Source organism: Bos indicus, chromosome 26 (assembly GCF_029378745.1).
Source record: "Bos indicus isolate NIAB-ARS_2022 breed Sahiwal x Tharparkar chromosome 26, NIAB-ARS_B.indTharparkar_mat_pri_1.0, whole genome shotgun sequence".
Classification (NCBI taxonomy): Eukaryota; Metazoa; Chordata; class Mammalia; order Artiodactyla; family Bovidae; genus Bos; species Bos indicus.
In genome coordinates this window covers 18607854-18626250 of record NC_091785.1, presented here as the reverse complement: position 1 = coordinate 18626250, position 18397 = coordinate 18607854, and the positions used below count along the sequence as shown (strand labels likewise).

Here is an 18397-nt window from a genome sequence, read left to right as displayed (position 1 = left end):
TCTCTCCTCACTCACCCTTAATATCTGCCCTATCCAACCTCAACTCTTTCTAAAATGTCTACATGTTGCCTTTGTCTCTGTCTGTCTACACTGCATGATTTAGCACCTGTCTACGCATTACCCTGCCTGAAATTGTATCACACCTCTATTAGTCTTTGCTCTATTCCCCAGACCGTAAGCCATCATGGGTGACGAGACATACATATGTAACACGTGTACACAGGAATGAGGCAGGATGTACAGAATGGGTTTGGAGACAGTCAGACACGACTGAGCACACATGTACAGAAAAGACAAGAGGAAATAAGAGTCAGGTTGCCTGGGTCAGGTACTAGCTCCACCACTTCTGACTGGCAGGACAGGCCACAGCTCAGCGGCTTGACCTTCCTGAACCAGTTCCTCCAGCTGAATTCCCTATTAATGCCAATTCTCTTCTAAAAGGTGAGGGTGGATTCTGAGCAAGCCTGGCCACCCCACAGCTTTTGGATCATTTCACTTCTAAAACAGAGGCCCCAGACCCAGACTACAAAAGGGGTCCCCATCAATTCACATCCAAACCAGCATCAGGTGGTGAGCCAGACACCAGGGGAGCAGGGTTCGCAGGCCGAAGTCTCTCCTTGAATATTTCCCTGGGCCTCGGCCCCTGAATGCCCAAGGAGTGGTGCTGTCAAAGCAGCAGACTGAGCATCTGTGTCTGCGGCTTCAGGAAAATGTGCTTGAGGGCCAACAATGGATCAGATATCCAGGCCCTGGATCTTCCGTGGGACATATGTCAAAGCTAGGTTTCAGAGAGGAGGGGTCGGCTGCAGATTAAAGGGTCCAATGCAGCTTTCCTTCTGCCTGTGGACTCTGAAGACTAGCCCATTCTGTTCCTCAGGGAGCAGGACCAAATAACAGTGCATTCAGCATGTGGATGTTTCCCAAAAATCATTTGGGGCCTTATAAAAAGCCATAATAGCAGCAGGTTTCCAGTGAAATAAGGCCTCCCTTCTCCATGTCCGCCAGCCTAGCACTGGGCCACAAACAGGAATATCACAAGGGCCACAGCCAGATGACCTCTGGGCTCTAAGAACTTGCTATGAGAGGCCAGAAGGAAGAAAGGCAAAGAGCAAACAGAGAAGTCAACCTGGGGTGTGAACATGGCTGTGAAGGGCACCGTCAGCTCCCGGGGGCTGTCCCCTCAGCTCGCCCTGCCTCCTTGGTGTGAGTGGCACAAATCTACCCACCCAGGTATGCCTGTGGAAATGGGCTTGGAATAAGTAAAAAAAAGATCACAGGAGCTCGACGTTATTCAGCCCATCACACTGTGAACTCCTAGAAGAAAGGAACTCTTCGCACTACTTTCTATGCAAACACCATGGACAAGGCAGATGGGGTGACTCTTTAGAGGCAGTTTCCCACAGCAGTGATGATACGGTACCCAGGGTATAACTGCTAGGATTCAAAGAGAAGCTGCAGCACTTTTGTGGAAAGGGTCTTAACCTCCCTGAGGCTCAGCTTCCTCACCTGTAAAATGGAGGTAATTATGTCCACCTCCAGGGGCTGACAGGGAAACTGAAGACAGTGAGCTCAAACCCACAGTAGGGTGCCTCACACATGGAGATTACCACGCACAGTGCACTGACTCTGGGGAGGATGATGCCTGGAGCGGCCGAGCGCTCATGAAAGGAAGTGCTCTGGCCATGCAACAGTCTATTTGGGGGGCACAGAGCACACTGGCTAAGTGAAAAAACCAATGCCTTGTGCCATATCCCGTGGTATGGAGGCAGACACTGGGAGTATGGGGGGCAGGGAGAGATGGAAGGAGGGAAAAACCCATGAAGGCTGTTGCAAAGTGCTCTTCCTGACATACTCAGGATACGCAGTGCAAGCACTGGCAGAAGCAGACTATTTGAGAGTCATGGCTGGCAGTGACGTCAGTAAACCAGCTACACCTGTTTAGGGCCTCGTGAGCCCTCAGTTGAAACTGACGGTGAGGCAGGTGTCGCATGGAAGGAAGGCAGGGTTGAGCACTGAAAACAGAAGTCTGGCATCTGAATCCTTTCATGGTTCACCATGTGACCCTGGGCATGACAGTTAATATCATGGAGCCACTCCCCTAATACGAGGACAGTGTCACTCCCAGCGAATTACCGGGAGGATTGGAGATGTGTGCGAAGCACCTAGTGCAGTGCCTGCCGTGTGGTTGGTGCTCGATAAATAGCAGGATACAATAACTATAAAACAGCTCCTTTTGAAGCCAGTTGCAGGGGGTTGTGTATCAAATGTGGAAAAGTGGGCCTGCTGTGGATGCTTATCACCACTTTCTTGGAGATTCATGGAGGAGGTGCCAGGGTCCAGGAAGTAAGCCCCAGTGGACCCAGACAGGTTCTGCCAAGCTGAAGCTGGGTCACAGCACCTGAGGGCACTCCTGAGCCTTGACCCACCAGGCAACAAGTTTGTATCTGTTCCAGAGAGGCCAGAAAAGTAGCCACTGGTTGCTGCTGGAATTAGCAAGAGTATGTTGGACGCTGCAAGAGATCTGTAACAAGAGTTGAAGTCCTCCGGTTTTTGTGAATGCTTCACATTTAAAAAAAATGAAGCTAGATTCAAGGCTGCCTCTATAATAATCACTCTTGTGCAACTTACTTCCAATTTTGCTTTCCTGAATGAGTGAGTGGAGTTATAAGAATGGTAAATAGGCAGGGTACACAGCAGAAGGTAGGTTTTGTATCTGAACTTCACTGGCCATAGATCTCAACTGGTGGAGGGAAAAGAAGGCTGGGAACAGCTGGCTTAAATACATCACCAAGCATGGTGATAGTAATAAAAAAATAACAACTACCATTAACAACTAACCATGAATATTTTAACATGTCCCAGCTACCACTCTGAGGGTTTTATGTGTTTTAACTCATTTGATCCTCATGACAGTCCTATGGAATAGGTACTGTTATCTCCATTTGACAGATGAAAAAGGTGAGGCTCCCAAATCCAAAACAACTTGCCCAGGTTACACAGCTAATGAGCTGGAGGAGCTAGGATAATAGAATGCAAATGGATACAAAATGAATAAAATATTTGTCACAACTGTCATAATTACCTGTTATGGAAAGAAAATCTTCTTCTCATCAACGCCTTCTTTGAAAGAGCTCATTATTTTGCAAATCAAAAGAAATTCATGGGGACTTCCCTGGTGGTCCAGTGGCTAAGACTCCACATTCCCAATGCAGGTGACTGGGGTTCAATTCTTGGTCAGGGAACTGGATCCCACATGCTGCAACTAAGACCCAGTACAGCCAAATAAATAGATATTTTTAAAAAAGAAAAGAAATTCATGGTCAGCACTTGCTATACACTCAGTGCAGAGGAAGGGCCAGAGAGTGCACCAGAGTCAGACTTCCCATGTTGGGGTAGGAAGACTACACTCTGCTCTTCCCAAAACTCTAAGCTGAACAAGAGTCAGCAGAATACAAGCCCCCAAAGGAACAATGAACTTGGCCTTGGTTACTGTCATTAATGACCCACTGCCATCATTGGCTAAGCATCTGCTATACGTAAGCACAGTGGTGATCACTTCATACACATCATCACCTTTAATCCCTGACTACGTAAGCAGTCTACTCTTGTCCCCATTTCACAGATGCAAAAAACGAGCCTCTGATCTCAGGCTTCCTCACCACAGTGAGAAAGCAGAGGAACCACTACCTCCCATGGCTTCTGCCTCTCTGCCACTTATTTGTCAACAACCTTGAATAGCTCTTAACATCCCAAGTCTCCGTATCCTCATCCATAAAGCTGGAAAAATGATTCCTGCTCTGACTACCTAACAGAATGGTTGTGAGGATCAAATGAGACATAATATTTGAGAAAGCACTTGGCAAACGGCAAACTGCTGAACATAGCAAGGGATCATTAGTCTTATTAATTACAAAGAGTAACACCTGATCCAGCTAAAGAGACTCTCTGCTGCCTCTTTTCCCTTGGGAATTTGGGGATAAGTCAGAGCCTGCAGAGCCAGGGCACTCTTTTCTTCAAGTCCCTGGCATCTGGGTGCTGGGAAGTAGAGGTTCCTTCTGGGAGAAGAGGGAGGAAACAATGTTGTTTGAATTCTGCTAATGTTTTTCTCCAGGAACACTACAATGGTTGAGGTTCTGCTTCCGCTGTCAAAAAACATTCAACGCGTTTACTAGGCACCTACTGTGTGCCAAGTACCAGATCCAATGGATGCATGGGACCCCTAGATGTAGTCTAGGGGCCAGGAAATGAAAGAGAGGAGGCAAAAGCCACGGGGAAGGAGCAGAGTGACCACAGTCCTTGGAGCTCTGCAGACTTCACAGTCCCCTCCCGGATTCACATCCTGGGGAGGGGGGGTAGGGTGGGGTGGGGGGTGGCAGTGCATGGAGTGAGCTCAGGGCACTGAAATTTTCAAGTCAAAGTACTTAAGCAGGGTGCCTGAAGGGGCTCAATTAGAAGTTCTTATTTACAAAACAAAACAAAATCTTGCTCCCTCCCTCCCAATCTTGAACTATATAGGGGCTGAAGCTCAGGCTCTGAAATCAGGCCCTGCTGTTTACAAGTTGAATGGCCTTAGGGAGGGGACAGTACCTTTCTAAGGCTCAATTTCTTCCTCTGTAAAAAGGTGATAATAGTATCCACCCGTAGGAGGGTTGTAAGGATTAACCAACAGACTGCTGAAGGATGCTCCTAGCACATGGTACACACCCAGCAAAGGTGAGCTGTTGCTAATCCCCCCTCTCTTTAAAACAACAGAATTTCAAGCCCACAGGCTCACCTCTAAGATCCAGGCTGCCTGGTAACGGGCTGGCTGCCTAGGCTTCAGCTCTAGTGCCAGCATCCCAGAGGAAACAGGTACCAATGAGGCGCCATCCCCGCCCCCTACTGCCTCCACACCACGCCCCACCCCTTTTCCTGACAGGTTCCCCTTTCCGAGGGCAACCAGGGCCACAAGTTGAGGGGCTGTGGCTGGTCAAAGGTGTGGGGACACAGTGAGTTCGGTTCCCCATTCCTGTGGGCTCAGAAAGCAGGGAGATCTTGCCCCCAACAGCTTACAGAAAAGCATGTGGCCTGGAGCAGCTGACAAATGCACCAGAATGCCACGTCTCTGTAAGACCCTTTGCCTTTCACCCATCCCAAGCGCTCCCATCTGAACTACAGTCCTGCATCTCTGTGCAAAAGGGAACACGCCATGAGGAAGACAGCATCAACGTTCTTTGGGAGCCACGTGAATTGTAACAACCCAGAACTGCTTTGCTTAACTGGAAGACACTATTCACCTATCCCAGCCACTGACCACATTATTAGAAACCCAGAAGCAAGCGACATTCTGAGTGACCAAAAAAGATGTCACAAAAATCTACCCACCCAAGCTCCTGGACTTCCCTCTCTGGAGGGCCCTCAGGCTTCTCTTTAAGTCCGTCTACTATGGGGCTTCCCAGATGGCTCAGATGGTAAAGAATCTGCCAGGTTCGATCCCTGCGTTGGGAAGATTCCCCCAGAGAAAGGAAAGGCAACCCACTCCAGTATTCTTCCCTGGAGAATTCCATAGACAAAGAAGCCTGGTGGGCTACAGTCTGTGGGGTTGCAAAGAGTTGGGCACAACTGAGTGACTGACACTAACTAACTCTCTACGTACAGTTCTAACCATCTCTGCCCTCTGTTTCCCCATGAAGTCAGAGGGGCTGCTATTTGAGCCTGGGAGACACTATCTCAAGAAGTGACCACTACGCGGAGATGCCACTGCACACCCACTGGGATGGTTACTATTAAAAAGATGGAAAATAACAAGTATTGGTAGCATGAGGAGAACCTGCAATCTTTGTGCACTATTGGTGAGAATATAAAATGATGCAATGGCTCAGCAAAACAGGACAGCACTTCCTCAAAAAGCTAAACATGGAATTAACATACAATCCAGCAATTCCACTTCTAGACACCTACACGAGAAAACTGACAGGATCGAGCAGATACTTGTACACCCATGTTCACAGGAGCATTATTCCCAACAGTCAAAAGGCAGAAACAGCCCAAGCGTCCATCAGCAGACAATGGATAAGCAAAATGCGGCACAGACATACAGTGGGGTTCAGCCCTAAGAAGCAGTGGGAGTACAACGTGGGTAAACCCTGAAGGTCTAACGCAGAGTGAAATAAACCTGACACAAAAGGCCTGATAGTGAATGATTCCCCTTCTGAGTGGTACCCAGAGCTGTGACATTTCAGAGAGACACAAAGTACAATGGTGATTGCCAGGGGCTGGGGAAAGGGTGAATGGTGACTCTGTGTTTAATGGGTACAGATTTTCAGCTGGGGAAGATGAAGAAGTTGTGAAGATGGACGGTGGTGAAGGCTATACCGTAACGCCAAGTGCTTAATGCTACAGAACTGTACACTTAAAAGTTGTTACGATGGGATATTTCACGTTGCGTATATTTAACCACAATCTATTTTACTGTGGGCGGGGTGGAGGAGGAGAAGTGACACTGATTACCAGGGAGAAGACAGAACAACAGTTTTGGGTGGAAACATGAAGCACAGCAGCTGGGAACCATCATATCGTTTGGGGCCTACTGCCCTATCGTCTCAGAAACCTGGGGGCCTTGCACTGTCATGAACACAGTAACTGATCTGGCAGGACTCACTCTTCTCATTCAGAGCCCAGAACAGGATTCGAGAGCCTCCCCACGCCAACAGTGCTTGGGCCCTTGAGGCAGACCACTGTGTAAGGGCTCTCCCTTGTCAATCTACCTTCCACCCGCCACCAGTTCACCCCTATCTTCTTTCAGAGATAAAGGATTTTCAGAGAAAGAGGCTTTTGTGGCCCCTCCCCTCCACCAAGCAGGTGCTTTGTACATACAGGTATGAACTCAACACCCCTGAGCTGCAAAGAGGAGGTTATTCACGCTCAGCATACTTTGCTTGGAAGGGTATCATCCGTTTCAGAAAGATTCCCATCCAAAAATAGTTTTTAAACATTTCTTTTATAGTTTTGCTCTTTAAAAAAGAGTAAGCTTCAATGATCTGGGGAAAATCACTGGCTATGGTTTTTGTGTGTAAAAATCCTACAGCTTTGAATAATATGAACTTCATAAGTTCACAAAGTCTCTTTTCATACAGGATCTCACCTGATTCTTACAATGTCTCTGGGAGCTGAGCAGGGCAGTAGTCATCCCACTGTACAAATGAGGAAACTGAGGCTCAAAGAGATCAAGAGGCCTGTCCAAAGCAGCACACACAGCTAGGAAAGAGCAGAGAACTAAGACCTCATTTCCCCTGGATGCCAGACGACACTCTGGATTAGAACCTCACATTTGAGCAGACCATTTAGCCATGAAAGTAATTTTAAAAACAATGTTTGATTGTTTTATCCCCACAACATCTTTGAAATAAACTGGAAATACCATCTTTTTTTTTTTTTAAAGAGATGATCAACTGAGCAAAAAACAAATGACTTGCCCAAGAGCACCATTCAAGAAAGTGGCAAAGACACCATAGCCTCGCCCTTTGAATGCATTTGACCTTGACCACTCCCCTTACAAACTTAACCTTGCCCACAATTTCTTTTTATTTCTTTTTTGGCCATGCCACGCTTAGCATGTGGCATCTTAGTTTCCTGACCAGGGATCAAACCCACACCACCTGCAGTGGAAGCTCAGAGTCACCAGATGGCCAGGGAAGTCCCCTGTCCACAATTTCTTGACCTTAGCATACTCAAAACTTAAAGGAGCCCATGCAGTTTTTATATAGGTTGCACCATATTTCTGTGAACTTGGCAGGGAGTAGACATACCTTTATTCTCTTTTTAATGGCTGGGGAAAAGAAAAGAGGTTAAAGAAATTTTTAAGTTCCTTTTCAGCTCTAAAATTCTATGATTCTAAAAATTCCCCAGCAAGTCAATTCAATGTGTAAAGAGGCCTGGAATCTACTTCACCCGCCCTCCGGCCTCACACTCTATCAGACCTCCCCATGTCCACCCTTGAGTTAATGGCCACAAAAAACATGTGTGCCTGGGAGAAGAGCCCACTCCTACATAGATGCCCACACAAAATGACAGCAAAGTGCTGCTGCTTGGCTGGGACTCTGGTAAGAGGCTTCATCCTGTCCTCCTCCTTCAGCCCCAGTATCTCCTTGCAAGAGGCCCCCAAACAGTGGGGAATTATATCCTAGGTATCTGAGAGCTTCTCCAGGCCTGGGCCGAGACAGAAGCCAGTCCCAGGAACAGAATACCACTTTGAGGTTGCAGTTAAATCTGTTCATTAGGATACACCCACCCACCTAACACCCACCTAAGATGAAAGAGCATTCAGGACTGCTCCCTCCTGCTCTTCCACAGACCTTACAACTCTGTTTAACACACTAACTTCATCCAATAAATATTTATTAGGTACCTACTCCATGACAGGCATGGATCTAGGTGCCATAGAACAAACAAATAAGAATCTCAGATTGCACAGAGTAGGGGAGATAGGCAATGTCAGATGGTGGGAAGTGACAGGGAGAAAAATAAAAGAGGGAAAAGGTGGAGATAATGCTGAGAGCAGGCAGTGGAGGGAAGGGGATCAATTTTAAAAAGGATGGCCTGGGAGGGCGTGACTGATGAGAGGTGGCGAGTCTTGGAGGGGGAGGAGGGAAACCCATTTAGCTATCAGAGGGTGGCGCAGGAATGAAGAGCCAGAGAAGGCTGAGGAAAAGCAAGGCGGTGAACATCCTGTCATGCCTTGCAGGCCAACACAAGGACCCAGGATGAGATGGGGAACAAAGGAGTAACAGAATCTGACTTACAGTTTGCAGCATCTCTCTGGCTGCTGTGATGAAAATAGTCTGTCGGGAGACAAGGGAGGAAGCAGGAAGGTCAGTTAAAAGGCCGATGGGTAGCTTAGATCAGGATGAAAGTAGTAATGACTGTGAGAGTCGAGTGCTGGATATATTTAAGGCGAAGTCAACAGGATTTATTGATTAAATGGATGTGGGATTGAGAGAAAGGGAGGAGCCAGGGATGATGATAGAATTTTGGGGGACCTGAGCAACTGGAAGAAGGAAATCATCATCAGCTGAGATGGTAAAGACTGGGAGAATGGTCGGGGGGCGGTGAGGGTGGGAGGGTTCATTCTGTTTTGGACACATTAAACTGAGAAGACTTTTAGACATAAGATGTGTTAAGTAGGCAGCAGAACATACATGGCTGGAGTTAGACCAAATGGGTTGAAATGATATATGTGGGAGTCACCAGCATATATAATGATACATAATTGTATGTATTATCATACAGGATCTCCATGTATGGTCAGATTGTTTACTGTCTGCCCTCGACCCCCACCCCAAACTATAAGCTCCATGAGGCCAAGGACCATGTCAGTTCACAGCCAGCAAGGTACCTAGCACTAGTAAATATTTACTGAACAAATGGAGAAGTTGCCCAATTACTCCCTTAAGAATAGTCACAGCAGCCCACACAACGAGAAGTACACTCTCTTGCAACCACAGCGCCAAGCCCAGCCAGCCCAAAACAGGGCCTTGGGTCTGTCCACCCCGAGCTTGAGATTCCAGAATGTAAGTGGATATGCTTGGCACATCACAGATATCTGGGTTTCAGCCTTGCCACATTCTCAAAGGGTGGAGCTGGGCAAGAGACCTGCCTGTTCTACCACATCTACTTCTCCCTGGGATGGGCAGGGGAGGGGCTGCCTCACCCACTCACAGGCAGAGAGATTGCATCTATCCAGGGCACAAGCACAGGTTGATGAGAGCCCCCAGAGGAGTCATTCCCCTCCTTCATGTATTCTCCGAAGTTTGAAAAGACCACTCAGCACCTGAAGGCAAGAACACAGACCTACTGGGAACCTATTGCAAGTAATAGATTGGAAAAAAAAAAAAAAGTGACAACCACAAATCTTGATGAGATGAGACTACTGACTAATCCTTCTAGCTAAAGCAAGACTCCCTAACCAGTGGGCATCATGTCTCCACTTCACCCACCAAGTGACCAGGAAGACAGAACTACGGCCAATGAGTGACATAACCAGGCGTGAGATTTCAGCTCATTAACGTCCCAGTTTAGAATCGCTACCTCTGTGGAGATGATAAAAACAGCTCTATAGTCCCCTCCCTTTCTGATATAACGAAAGCGCAACCCTAAGATGGTTGATGACTTGCTCAGGGTTACCCAGCTACGGGCCCAGGACTAGAAGTAGGGTTTCAGCATTCTGTTGAGGGCTTCTTCAGTGACAAAGGATGGGTAAGAGTTACAGTGGGAGTTTTAGGCATTAGTCTTGTAACATAAAATTATGTCCTAGTCAACAGGGACGGAGAAGGCAATGGCACCCCACTCCAGTACTCTTGCCTGGAAAATCCCATGGACGGAGGGGCCTGGTGGGCTGCAGTCCATGGGGTGGCTAGGAGTCGGACACGACTGAGCGACTTCACTTTCACTTTTCACTTTCATGCATTGGAGAAGGAAATGGCAACCCACTCCAGTGTTCTTGCCTGGAGACTCCCAGGGACGGGGGAGCCTGGTAGGCTGCGTCTATGGGGTCGCACAGAGTTGGACATGCCTAAAGCGACTTAGCAGCAGCAGCAGTCAACAGGGAAACTACAGGTGTCATAGGAAACACCAGGTACACACTGTGAAGTTAAGAATGGTTCCTTCGCTTGTACCAAATTTGTCATCCTCCAGGGTTCTGCTTGGCTTTGGACTTCATGAATAAAGCTGTTTATAGCAGGACCCACAAAAGTGAAATATTTCACAAAAGTGAAATAAAGATACACTAGCAGATTTTCTTTTTTAATGCAGATATATACCTCAGTAAAATGTTAAGGTGAAAATTTTATTTATTTATATTTATTTATATCTAATTTTGGGGGACTGTGCTGTGAGGCTCATGGGATCTTAGTTCCCAGGGATTGAACCTGGGTCACAGCAGTGAACATGCTGAGTCCTTACCACTGGATCACCAGGGAATTCCTGTGTAAGCTTTTTAAAATCAACAAAAATTGAGTGCTTCCTCTGTACAAGTCACTGTGCTAAGTGCCTAGTATGTGTGTGTATGACAATATGAGTGAGTGAGAGAGGCAAACACACAAACACACAAGGTCCTGAAGGCTTATAGTGCCGTTGCTGATAGAAGACTACAACATCAAAGAACTGTCTAATAATATGGATTGGATCACTGTTACGTAAGTGGCATAAGGCGACTCAGAAACAGCAATTCTATCTGCTGGGGGAGCTGGGGGATTTGTCAGGCAAGGTGCTTCTAGAAAGATAAGGGATTGGAGGTGGACCTTGAGGAGAAGAAACGCTCTTGATAAGAAAGGGGAAAGGGCATGAGCAAACACAGGTGACCTTAATGTCAAGGAAGAGAAAGAAATTGTGTCATAAAAGGAAGGACTGGACCAGACCTGAACAGCCTTGGAAGTTAAAGTTCTTGCAGGAGTGGGAGGTGCAGAAAGATTTCTGAACAGGGTTTGGAACAGGTGAATTAACAGATGTTTTCTGGGATACCAGCGTGTGTAGGCATTGGATGAATGACTGAAGATGTACTTGTCTCTGTTGGGAAACTAACTTCAGCCTGGGAGATGAGCTGGCTTCGAGGTAACAAGGAGCAGGTCTGTAAGACCTGCTGAATGAAGAACTAGCAGGTCCCAGAGAATGACTCCTCCAGGTCATAGAGGCAAAGAAAGTTAGCAGAGAGGGTTCCTCAAAGTATAAAGTTAGACAGCTGGAAGAATGGAAGCGTATAGGGAAGCTAGTTGAAGGCGGGGAGACACAGAGCTGGTTTAGAAGCATTTAGACTCTGAAGTTAGTTACATCAGTGTCCAGTACATGAGTCTGGGGTTGGAGAGGTAACAGCTGAAGATAGAGTATAGGTGTCTTTCCAATGGACAAAGAGTTGTGGGTCTAAGATTTCTCTGGGAGGGAGATGAGAGAAAAAAAAAAGAATGTAAAACTGAACCATGGGGATTTCCCAGGTGGTGCAGTGGATAAGAATCTGCCTGCCAATGCAGGGGACATGGGTTCTATCCCTGGTCTGGGAAGATTCCACATACCTCAGAGCAACTAAGCTGGTGCACCACAATTACAGAGCCTGCGCTCTAGAGCCCGTGAGCTGCAACGACTGGAGCTCCTGAGCCCTAGAGCCTGTGCTCCGCAACAAGAGAATCCCCTGCAACGGGAAGCCCCCACATCACAAAAGAGTAGCCCCCTGCTCCCTGCAACCAGGAAAACCCAGCACAGCCAAAACTAAATAAATACATAAATAAATTTTGAAAAACAAACAGAACCACGGTGTCCCACACTAGGAGGTGTTGGTGGGCCTGAGTGATCAGAGAAAAACCAAAATGCTAAGGAAGGAAAAGTTTTTGCCAGGAGGGTAGTTTCAAAGGGGAGAGAGTTGTCAACAGTAAAAAAAAAAAACAAAAAACCTACTAATCAATTACATACACTGAGCGCATAAATAATAAGTATTTGTTGAATAAATGAATGAAAGAAAGCCCTTGGATTTGAGAACCCTCTTTCCACGTCAGAAGAATGGCTTGTGTTGCCCTCAGACAAGTGGATTTCAATGCTAAATTTTATGTCGTCCTCCCTATAAAAAAACATGTTGCTTCTTGCACAAGTCATCCTGTCCAACACACAGACATCCTCCCCTGCTTTCCCCTTGTTTCCCCTCATTTTCATTCCCAGTTTCCGAAACTCAAGCAACACAAACCTGTGGTGTCAAAGGAGACAGGAAACACCAACTAGAGTTTCTACTTCATTAATAACTCTGCCTGTGGCTCCTCTTACATAAAGGGATATGTGGCAACTGAGTAGGAGACTGAAAAGGAGACTGCGTTCTAATCCCAGCTGTACTACTAACTAGCTGTGTGGCTGAGGACAAGTTGCTCAAATTCTCTGGATCTAGACAAGAGGAGGTAGGTCTATCTGGAGTCTAGACAAGTTTCCAAGGTCTCCTTGAGCTCTAAAGTGTGTGATTTTATCATTCTCAGAAGGTCCTTGCAACACTCTCTAAGAAGGAAGTGAAGTGAGTACAAGACCCGGGGAAACGACCGCCAGACCTCTTACCCAGGCGGAGCGCCAGGATAGGAGGAGTGTACCCAGAAAGTGAGAAGGCGCTGCCGGCCCTCGCGGATCACCAGCGAGCAGATCCCATCCCCAAGGCTGGGAAGGATCCCAACAACATGAGCGCGATTCCCACCCCGCACCCCACCTTTCCTAGACTCCCAGACGGCCCGGAGGCTCTAAAAAGCCCTGCGGGAAAAAGATTTCTTTCCCAGAGTCCTGCGCTGCTTTTGCAAGTCGGATTCCAGCAGACATGATCTGCAGCCTGATAATGACACAGTCTTTGGAAGGAGCGACTGTGCTCGTCTCGCTTGCTCAGAGTTCTGAGGACGCCTGGCCGCCCGCGCCGCGCCCCGACGTGCGGGCTTCCTACCCCGGCCCCGCGGCCAGGCCAGCAGCGCCCCAGCCCGGGGCCCTCCTTCCCTCCGTCGGCCCCTCAGCGGTCTGCAAACATTTCCTGCCCCTGCCCCCACCCCCACCCGGAGCTTCCCAGTTGGAGAGAGTTAGGCTCGCAGCCGGGTCAGGGCTCGCGGTTGCCCCAACTCGGCTTCCCCGGCCACCGGGGCTGGGAAGGTGAGGGGGGGGGGGGGTGTCCCGCCTGGCTCGGGAGCAGCCATCGGGGAAACCCAGGCGCCAGGAGCTGCGGGAGGTCGCTCGGGAGAACCAGTTCTCCCGCAAGGAGGAAAACTAGCCGGGCGCCGACGACCCTGCTCCCTTCCACGTCTTACCTGCTCGCTTGCGGGGGTGTCCTGGGGCGGTCGGCCTCTCCCGGCGCTGTCTCCCCACGCAGTTGCCCATGCTGGCTCTTCAGCCGGGCCCCATGCACCGGAGGCGGCGGGCTGATCTGCTGCTCCGCGCTCCTGCCCCGGACGGCGGCGTCCCGGGTCAACGGCTCCTGCTGCCCAGCATCGGGCGCTCACCAATCTCCCCCGGGGCGCGCTCTACCCCGGCACCGGCTTCGCCACAAACTTTGCGGACGAGGGGAGAGAGGGAGGTGGCCGACTCCCCAGCACAGTCCCAGGTGGCCGGGCCAGGGGGGCCCGCGACGGTGCCCTGCCGAAGACCAGCTCCGCTGGAGGGGCGGAGAGAGGGGGCGGGCACCGCCGCAGCTACTCCCGGCTAGCTCGGGGCTCCCAACTGGGGCCGGCCCCCCGCAGCCTGTCACTCACCTGCCTAACCCCGCCCCAGCCCAGCCCCGCTGCCTGCCGCCGGCTCGCGGTGCCCGCGCCGCCGCCGCCGCCCGCCCCAGGTGCGCATGTGACCGACGGCACCGCCCCCTCGGGCCGGGCCTGGTTTTCTCATTGGTTTCCCCCAGGGTGCGGACCGCCCCCTCGGCCCCACCCAGCCAGGTGCCCGCCCCGCCGCCCGTCTCCCGGGGAGCTGGGCCGGGAATTATTCGCCCTCAATGGCCCCCGGCTGCGTGCCCGGCAGCAGCCTTCCCTTCCCTGAGCCACCGCCCCGACTCCAGGCCCCGCCCCTTGGGAGGGACCGTCCCCATCCCTCCCGGGAACTGCTTGGCCTGGAGCCGGCAGACACGTGATCCAGGGAGCGCCCCGCCCCTCAGCCTTCGCCAGGCGATTGGCTCGGGGAGGCGCGTGCGCTGAGAGACCTGGTCCGTGCCACCGCCCACTTCCCCTCCCACGGTCTCCAGTTCGCGTCATGGCCGCCGCCGCGGCTCTGGAGGCGGTGGCGCCTCTGGGTACCCTGTGGGGCCTCGTGCAAGACTTCGTCATGGGTCAGCAGGAGGGCCCCGCTGACCAAGTGGCTGCAGGTACGGCAGACGGCGCCGCACGGCTTCCGCTTTGGGACATCCAGGAGGGAGCGGCCTCAGCAGAGGCGCCTGGAGGGAAGGGAGTAAGGGACAGCGGTGACTTTGAGACATTGGTCCGGGGCTGGTTGTGAGCAACGCATGCTTGAGAGCCAAACAAATTGCGAGTCGCTTTCAGTCTTCCTTAAAACGCCCTTACGTCCCTCGTCTCGGTTTATTGCCACTCTGTTCGCCGGCCGGGGTTAGGAGAATCATTAAGGTTTCAGAGATGAGTAAATTGCTGCCCAGCGAGGGCATGAGACTTTCAGATGAGGCCGGTGGAGGAGCTGGGATTCGGACCCAGGTCCTCCAGTTTAGAACCAGGGGCTCGTGCTGCGAAAGCACGTTGTTTCTATGAAGTTGACGTAAGAAGAAGCATCTTCAGCGGCATCAGCTCGAGTCGCGTGGCATGTTGGGAGTGGTCGGGCGGCCCGATCTCTGACTGGCTGTAGTTGCAGAGAGGAGGAGAGAAACCTGTCTAGGGGGAGTTTGAGATGTTCTGTGTATCCTTCTTAAAGCTTACCCTCCGTTTCTTGTTAAAGTTCTTGATTAATTTGCTTTGTGACTTTTTAATGTGGTGCACGTGGTGCTTGTTTTTATCTTTTCTCCAGAACTCCTGTTTCCTACTTTTGATCAATTTAGGAATCTCTAAGTTCTGGCAGCTTATCTAAGAGTTGAATAAAACAAATTACAGATTTCCTTGGAATTCTGAGACTTTACTCTCTTAGGGAAAAAAAAAAAAAAACCTAAGTAGTTATTGAATGTTAGAAGGCCTTCAGACCTGACATTTAAGTAATAGAATACAAAGTAATCTTGTCAGTACAGATGACTTTTATTTTTGGAAATTTTGCCTGTTTTAGGGAGAAGTAAAGGATACATTTCTCTTGAAAACTGAACATAATCACTTTCAGGATGTGTGAACAATGAATGAAGTGAATTTGTCAGAAGCATAAACCATTGATCCTTAGTGATATCCCACTTTCTTTTTTTTTTTTTATATTTTAATTTAAAAAATTAGTATACACTTTCACTCAATGCTTCCACAGTTACCTAACACATTTTTCAAACATGATGCAAAGTTATATATAAATACAAATTACACTAGATCTGTGACTGCCAGGGACTTACAATGTAGTGGGAGAGGCGATCATGCAAACAGTACAATGGACCATGGAAAGGACTGCAAGAGGTATTTGCAGGGTGACATGGAAACATCGAGGAGCAAATGAATGCCTGATGCAGTCATTCCGCTGAGCTGAACTTCTTACAGCTTTGTGCACTGTAGTGTGTTCTCAGTGCTTGTAATTAACAACTGCACTGTGTTATCAGTGTCATTTTCCCCAATGTTTTATTATTAAAAATTTCAAACATCCAGCAAAGTCTCAATAATTTCTTCAAAGACACACACCCACTGCCTAGATTCTACCATTAACATTTTAATATAATTTGCTTTATCACGTATCTGTCCATCATTTAAATTGCAGGTATGAGTACACCTCCCTCTGACTGCTTTGGTATGCATGTCATTAACTAGGGTTTGTTTTAGTTTATTTTGGTATGAAGTTTGTGTTCAGTGAAGTGTACAACTCTCAAACATACATTCATTGATTTTGAAAAATCAAAATCATACATTTTGTAAGTGTATACAAAAAATCATGCTTTTGTAGGTGTATACAAAAGCATACACCTACCAGCTACCGAGATAAAGAACATTACTATAAAAGTGTTATTTGTAACTCCCATTTATACATTATGAACAAAGTAATTTAGGGTTTTCAAATTCAGAACACATTTGAGAAGCCAGCACAAATAAGGACTGCCAAGTTCCTAAAATATTCTTGTAAAATTTATATTTTTTATGCCTGAAAAAAAAGTGGCCTAAACTATTGTCTAGTTTAAATGTAACTCAGCTCAGCTAAGTCTGTAATACTAGCCCTGTTGTAATTTAACCCTCCTGATTAGGAAAGGAGGTTAGTAATAACAGATAACTAACCGAGGGGTTATAATAGATAAGGTTGAAAAGGTTTGGTGGGGTTGAGATGCCTAACCTTGGATTCTAAGCAGAGGGATTTGAATGACCTATTGTAGGTAATTGGAGTCAGTGTACATCCTTGAGTAAGAGAGTCATATAGTGAATTTGAGAAGGATTAAGTTGGTATTCTTAATCTTATATCACAGCTTTAGTTAGAGTTGTTGAAGGGTGACAGAGTTTTGAAGCATCCCCAGAATAAGATCCCACTCCAGTACTCTTGCCTGGAAAATCCCATGGACGGAGGAGCCTGGTAGGCTGCAGTCCATGGGGTCGCTAAGAGTTGGACACGACTGAGCAACTTCACTTTCAGTTTTCAGTTTCATGCATTGGAGAAGGAAATGGCAACCCACTCCAGTGTTCCTGCCTGGAGAATCCCAGGGACGGGGGAGCCTGGTGGGCTGTCTGTGGGGTTGCACAGAGTCAGAGATGACTGAAGCGACTTAGCAGCAGCAGAATAAGATATGCTTTGTAATCCTCCAGCCTAAGTCAAGCTTTGTGATTGCTGAAAGGGACCAACTTTCTATTCAGCCACTCACAGCAGCAGCGTCTCCTACAAATTGTAACTGCAGAAGGAACACCCTGTGATCACAAAGGTAGTTACCACCAACTTTGTTTCCATTTGAGTTCCTGATGAAAGTAGGTGTCAGATGCAGAGGGTGCAAATGATGGAAGAGAAGTGACTTGGCAGCCTAAGGGTTAAAGACTTCTCAGCCAGGCATTCGGTGGCTGCCACTCCCCTCCTGGATCTTTAGTTTCAGGCAGCCACCTTGATTTGCTGTTCCCCTAAGTTCTTTCCTTCCCAAATCCCTCCACTGCTGCTGCTGCTGCTGCTGCTAAGTCGCTTCAGTCGTGTCCGACTCTTTGCGACCCCGTAGACGGCAGCCCACCAGGCTCCCCTGTCCCTGGGATTCTCCAGGCAAGAACAGTGGAGTGGGTTGCCATTTCCTTAGACCTGGGATTAAAGGCCCAGTCTGAGTGCTCAGTGTCTGCCCCCAGGTGTCTCCTGATCCTCTAGGCAGACATCATCTCACGCTTCAGAATCTTTGTGGAACTTATTTCTTAACCACTCATACTTTTTACTTGACTTTAGTAGCTACTTCTGTACACGTCTCCATAACATACCCTACTGTAGAGTCCCCTGGAGACTAGCATAAGTAGGTAGTATAAAAGATGAATAAGAGATGTTGAAGGAAGAATTTATGGAATTTGAGGCCTAACTAGTTACAGGGTGAGAGAGGACTCTTAAGATGACCTCAAGAATTTGAGCCTGAGGATGAGCAAAAGAAAAGTACTATGTCCAAAAACTGGGAAAGGAGATTTTGATCACGTTGGCCTTACAGGTGATGGATATAAAATTTCTTCCTCTTATTTGGATTTGCCTTCATTTCAGTCTTCATTGTATTTTCCCACATTTGTGATTCCACGAGGAGACCACTATTCTTGAAATCAGAAGGCTGTTAAAAGTAAATACATTTCTGAGAAAAGTGTGGCATCCTCAGCAG

At 48.4% G+C, this 18397-nt stretch overlaps 2 protein-coding genes across 6 annotated transcripts in view; one reads left to right on the top strand and one right to left on the bottom strand.

The window, feature by feature from the left end:
* The window catches only part of UBTD1 (ubiquitin domain containing 1), a 50941-nt gene extending 36679 nt beyond the window's left edge, over window positions 1–14262 (bottom strand). Inside the window, exons 1-2 of one of the 3 annotated variants that reach the window (XM_019952802.2) lie at window positions 13785–14262; window positions 8781–8819 (exon numbers count right to left, since the gene is read on the bottom strand). Coding sequence is in view for 1 of the 3 variants with exons in the window: in XM_019952800.2 (XP_019808359.1) it covers window positions 13785–13854 (70 nt within the window). In the remaining 2 variants the exon portion in view is untranslated. Of the gene's footprint in view, window positions 1–3082; window positions 3263–8780; window positions 8820–13784 lie in introns of those variants that run through there. The other 2 variants (XM_019952800.2, XM_070780605.1) reach the window with 2 other exon arrangements.
* A 408-nt stretch (window positions 14263–14670) lies between these two features.
* The window catches only part of MMS19 (MMS19 homolog, cytosolic iron-sulfur assembly component), a 35744-nt gene continuing 32017 nt past the window's right edge, over window positions 14671–18397 (top strand). For all 3 annotated transcript variants that reach the window (XM_070780596.1, XM_070780595.1, XM_070780594.1), the window contains exon 1: window positions 14671–14827. In XM_070780596.1, coding sequence (XP_070636697.1) covers window positions 14716–14827 — 112 coding nt within the window. In that variant the 5' untranslated portion in view covers window positions 14671–14715. The remainder of the gene's footprint in view (window positions 14828–18397) is intronic.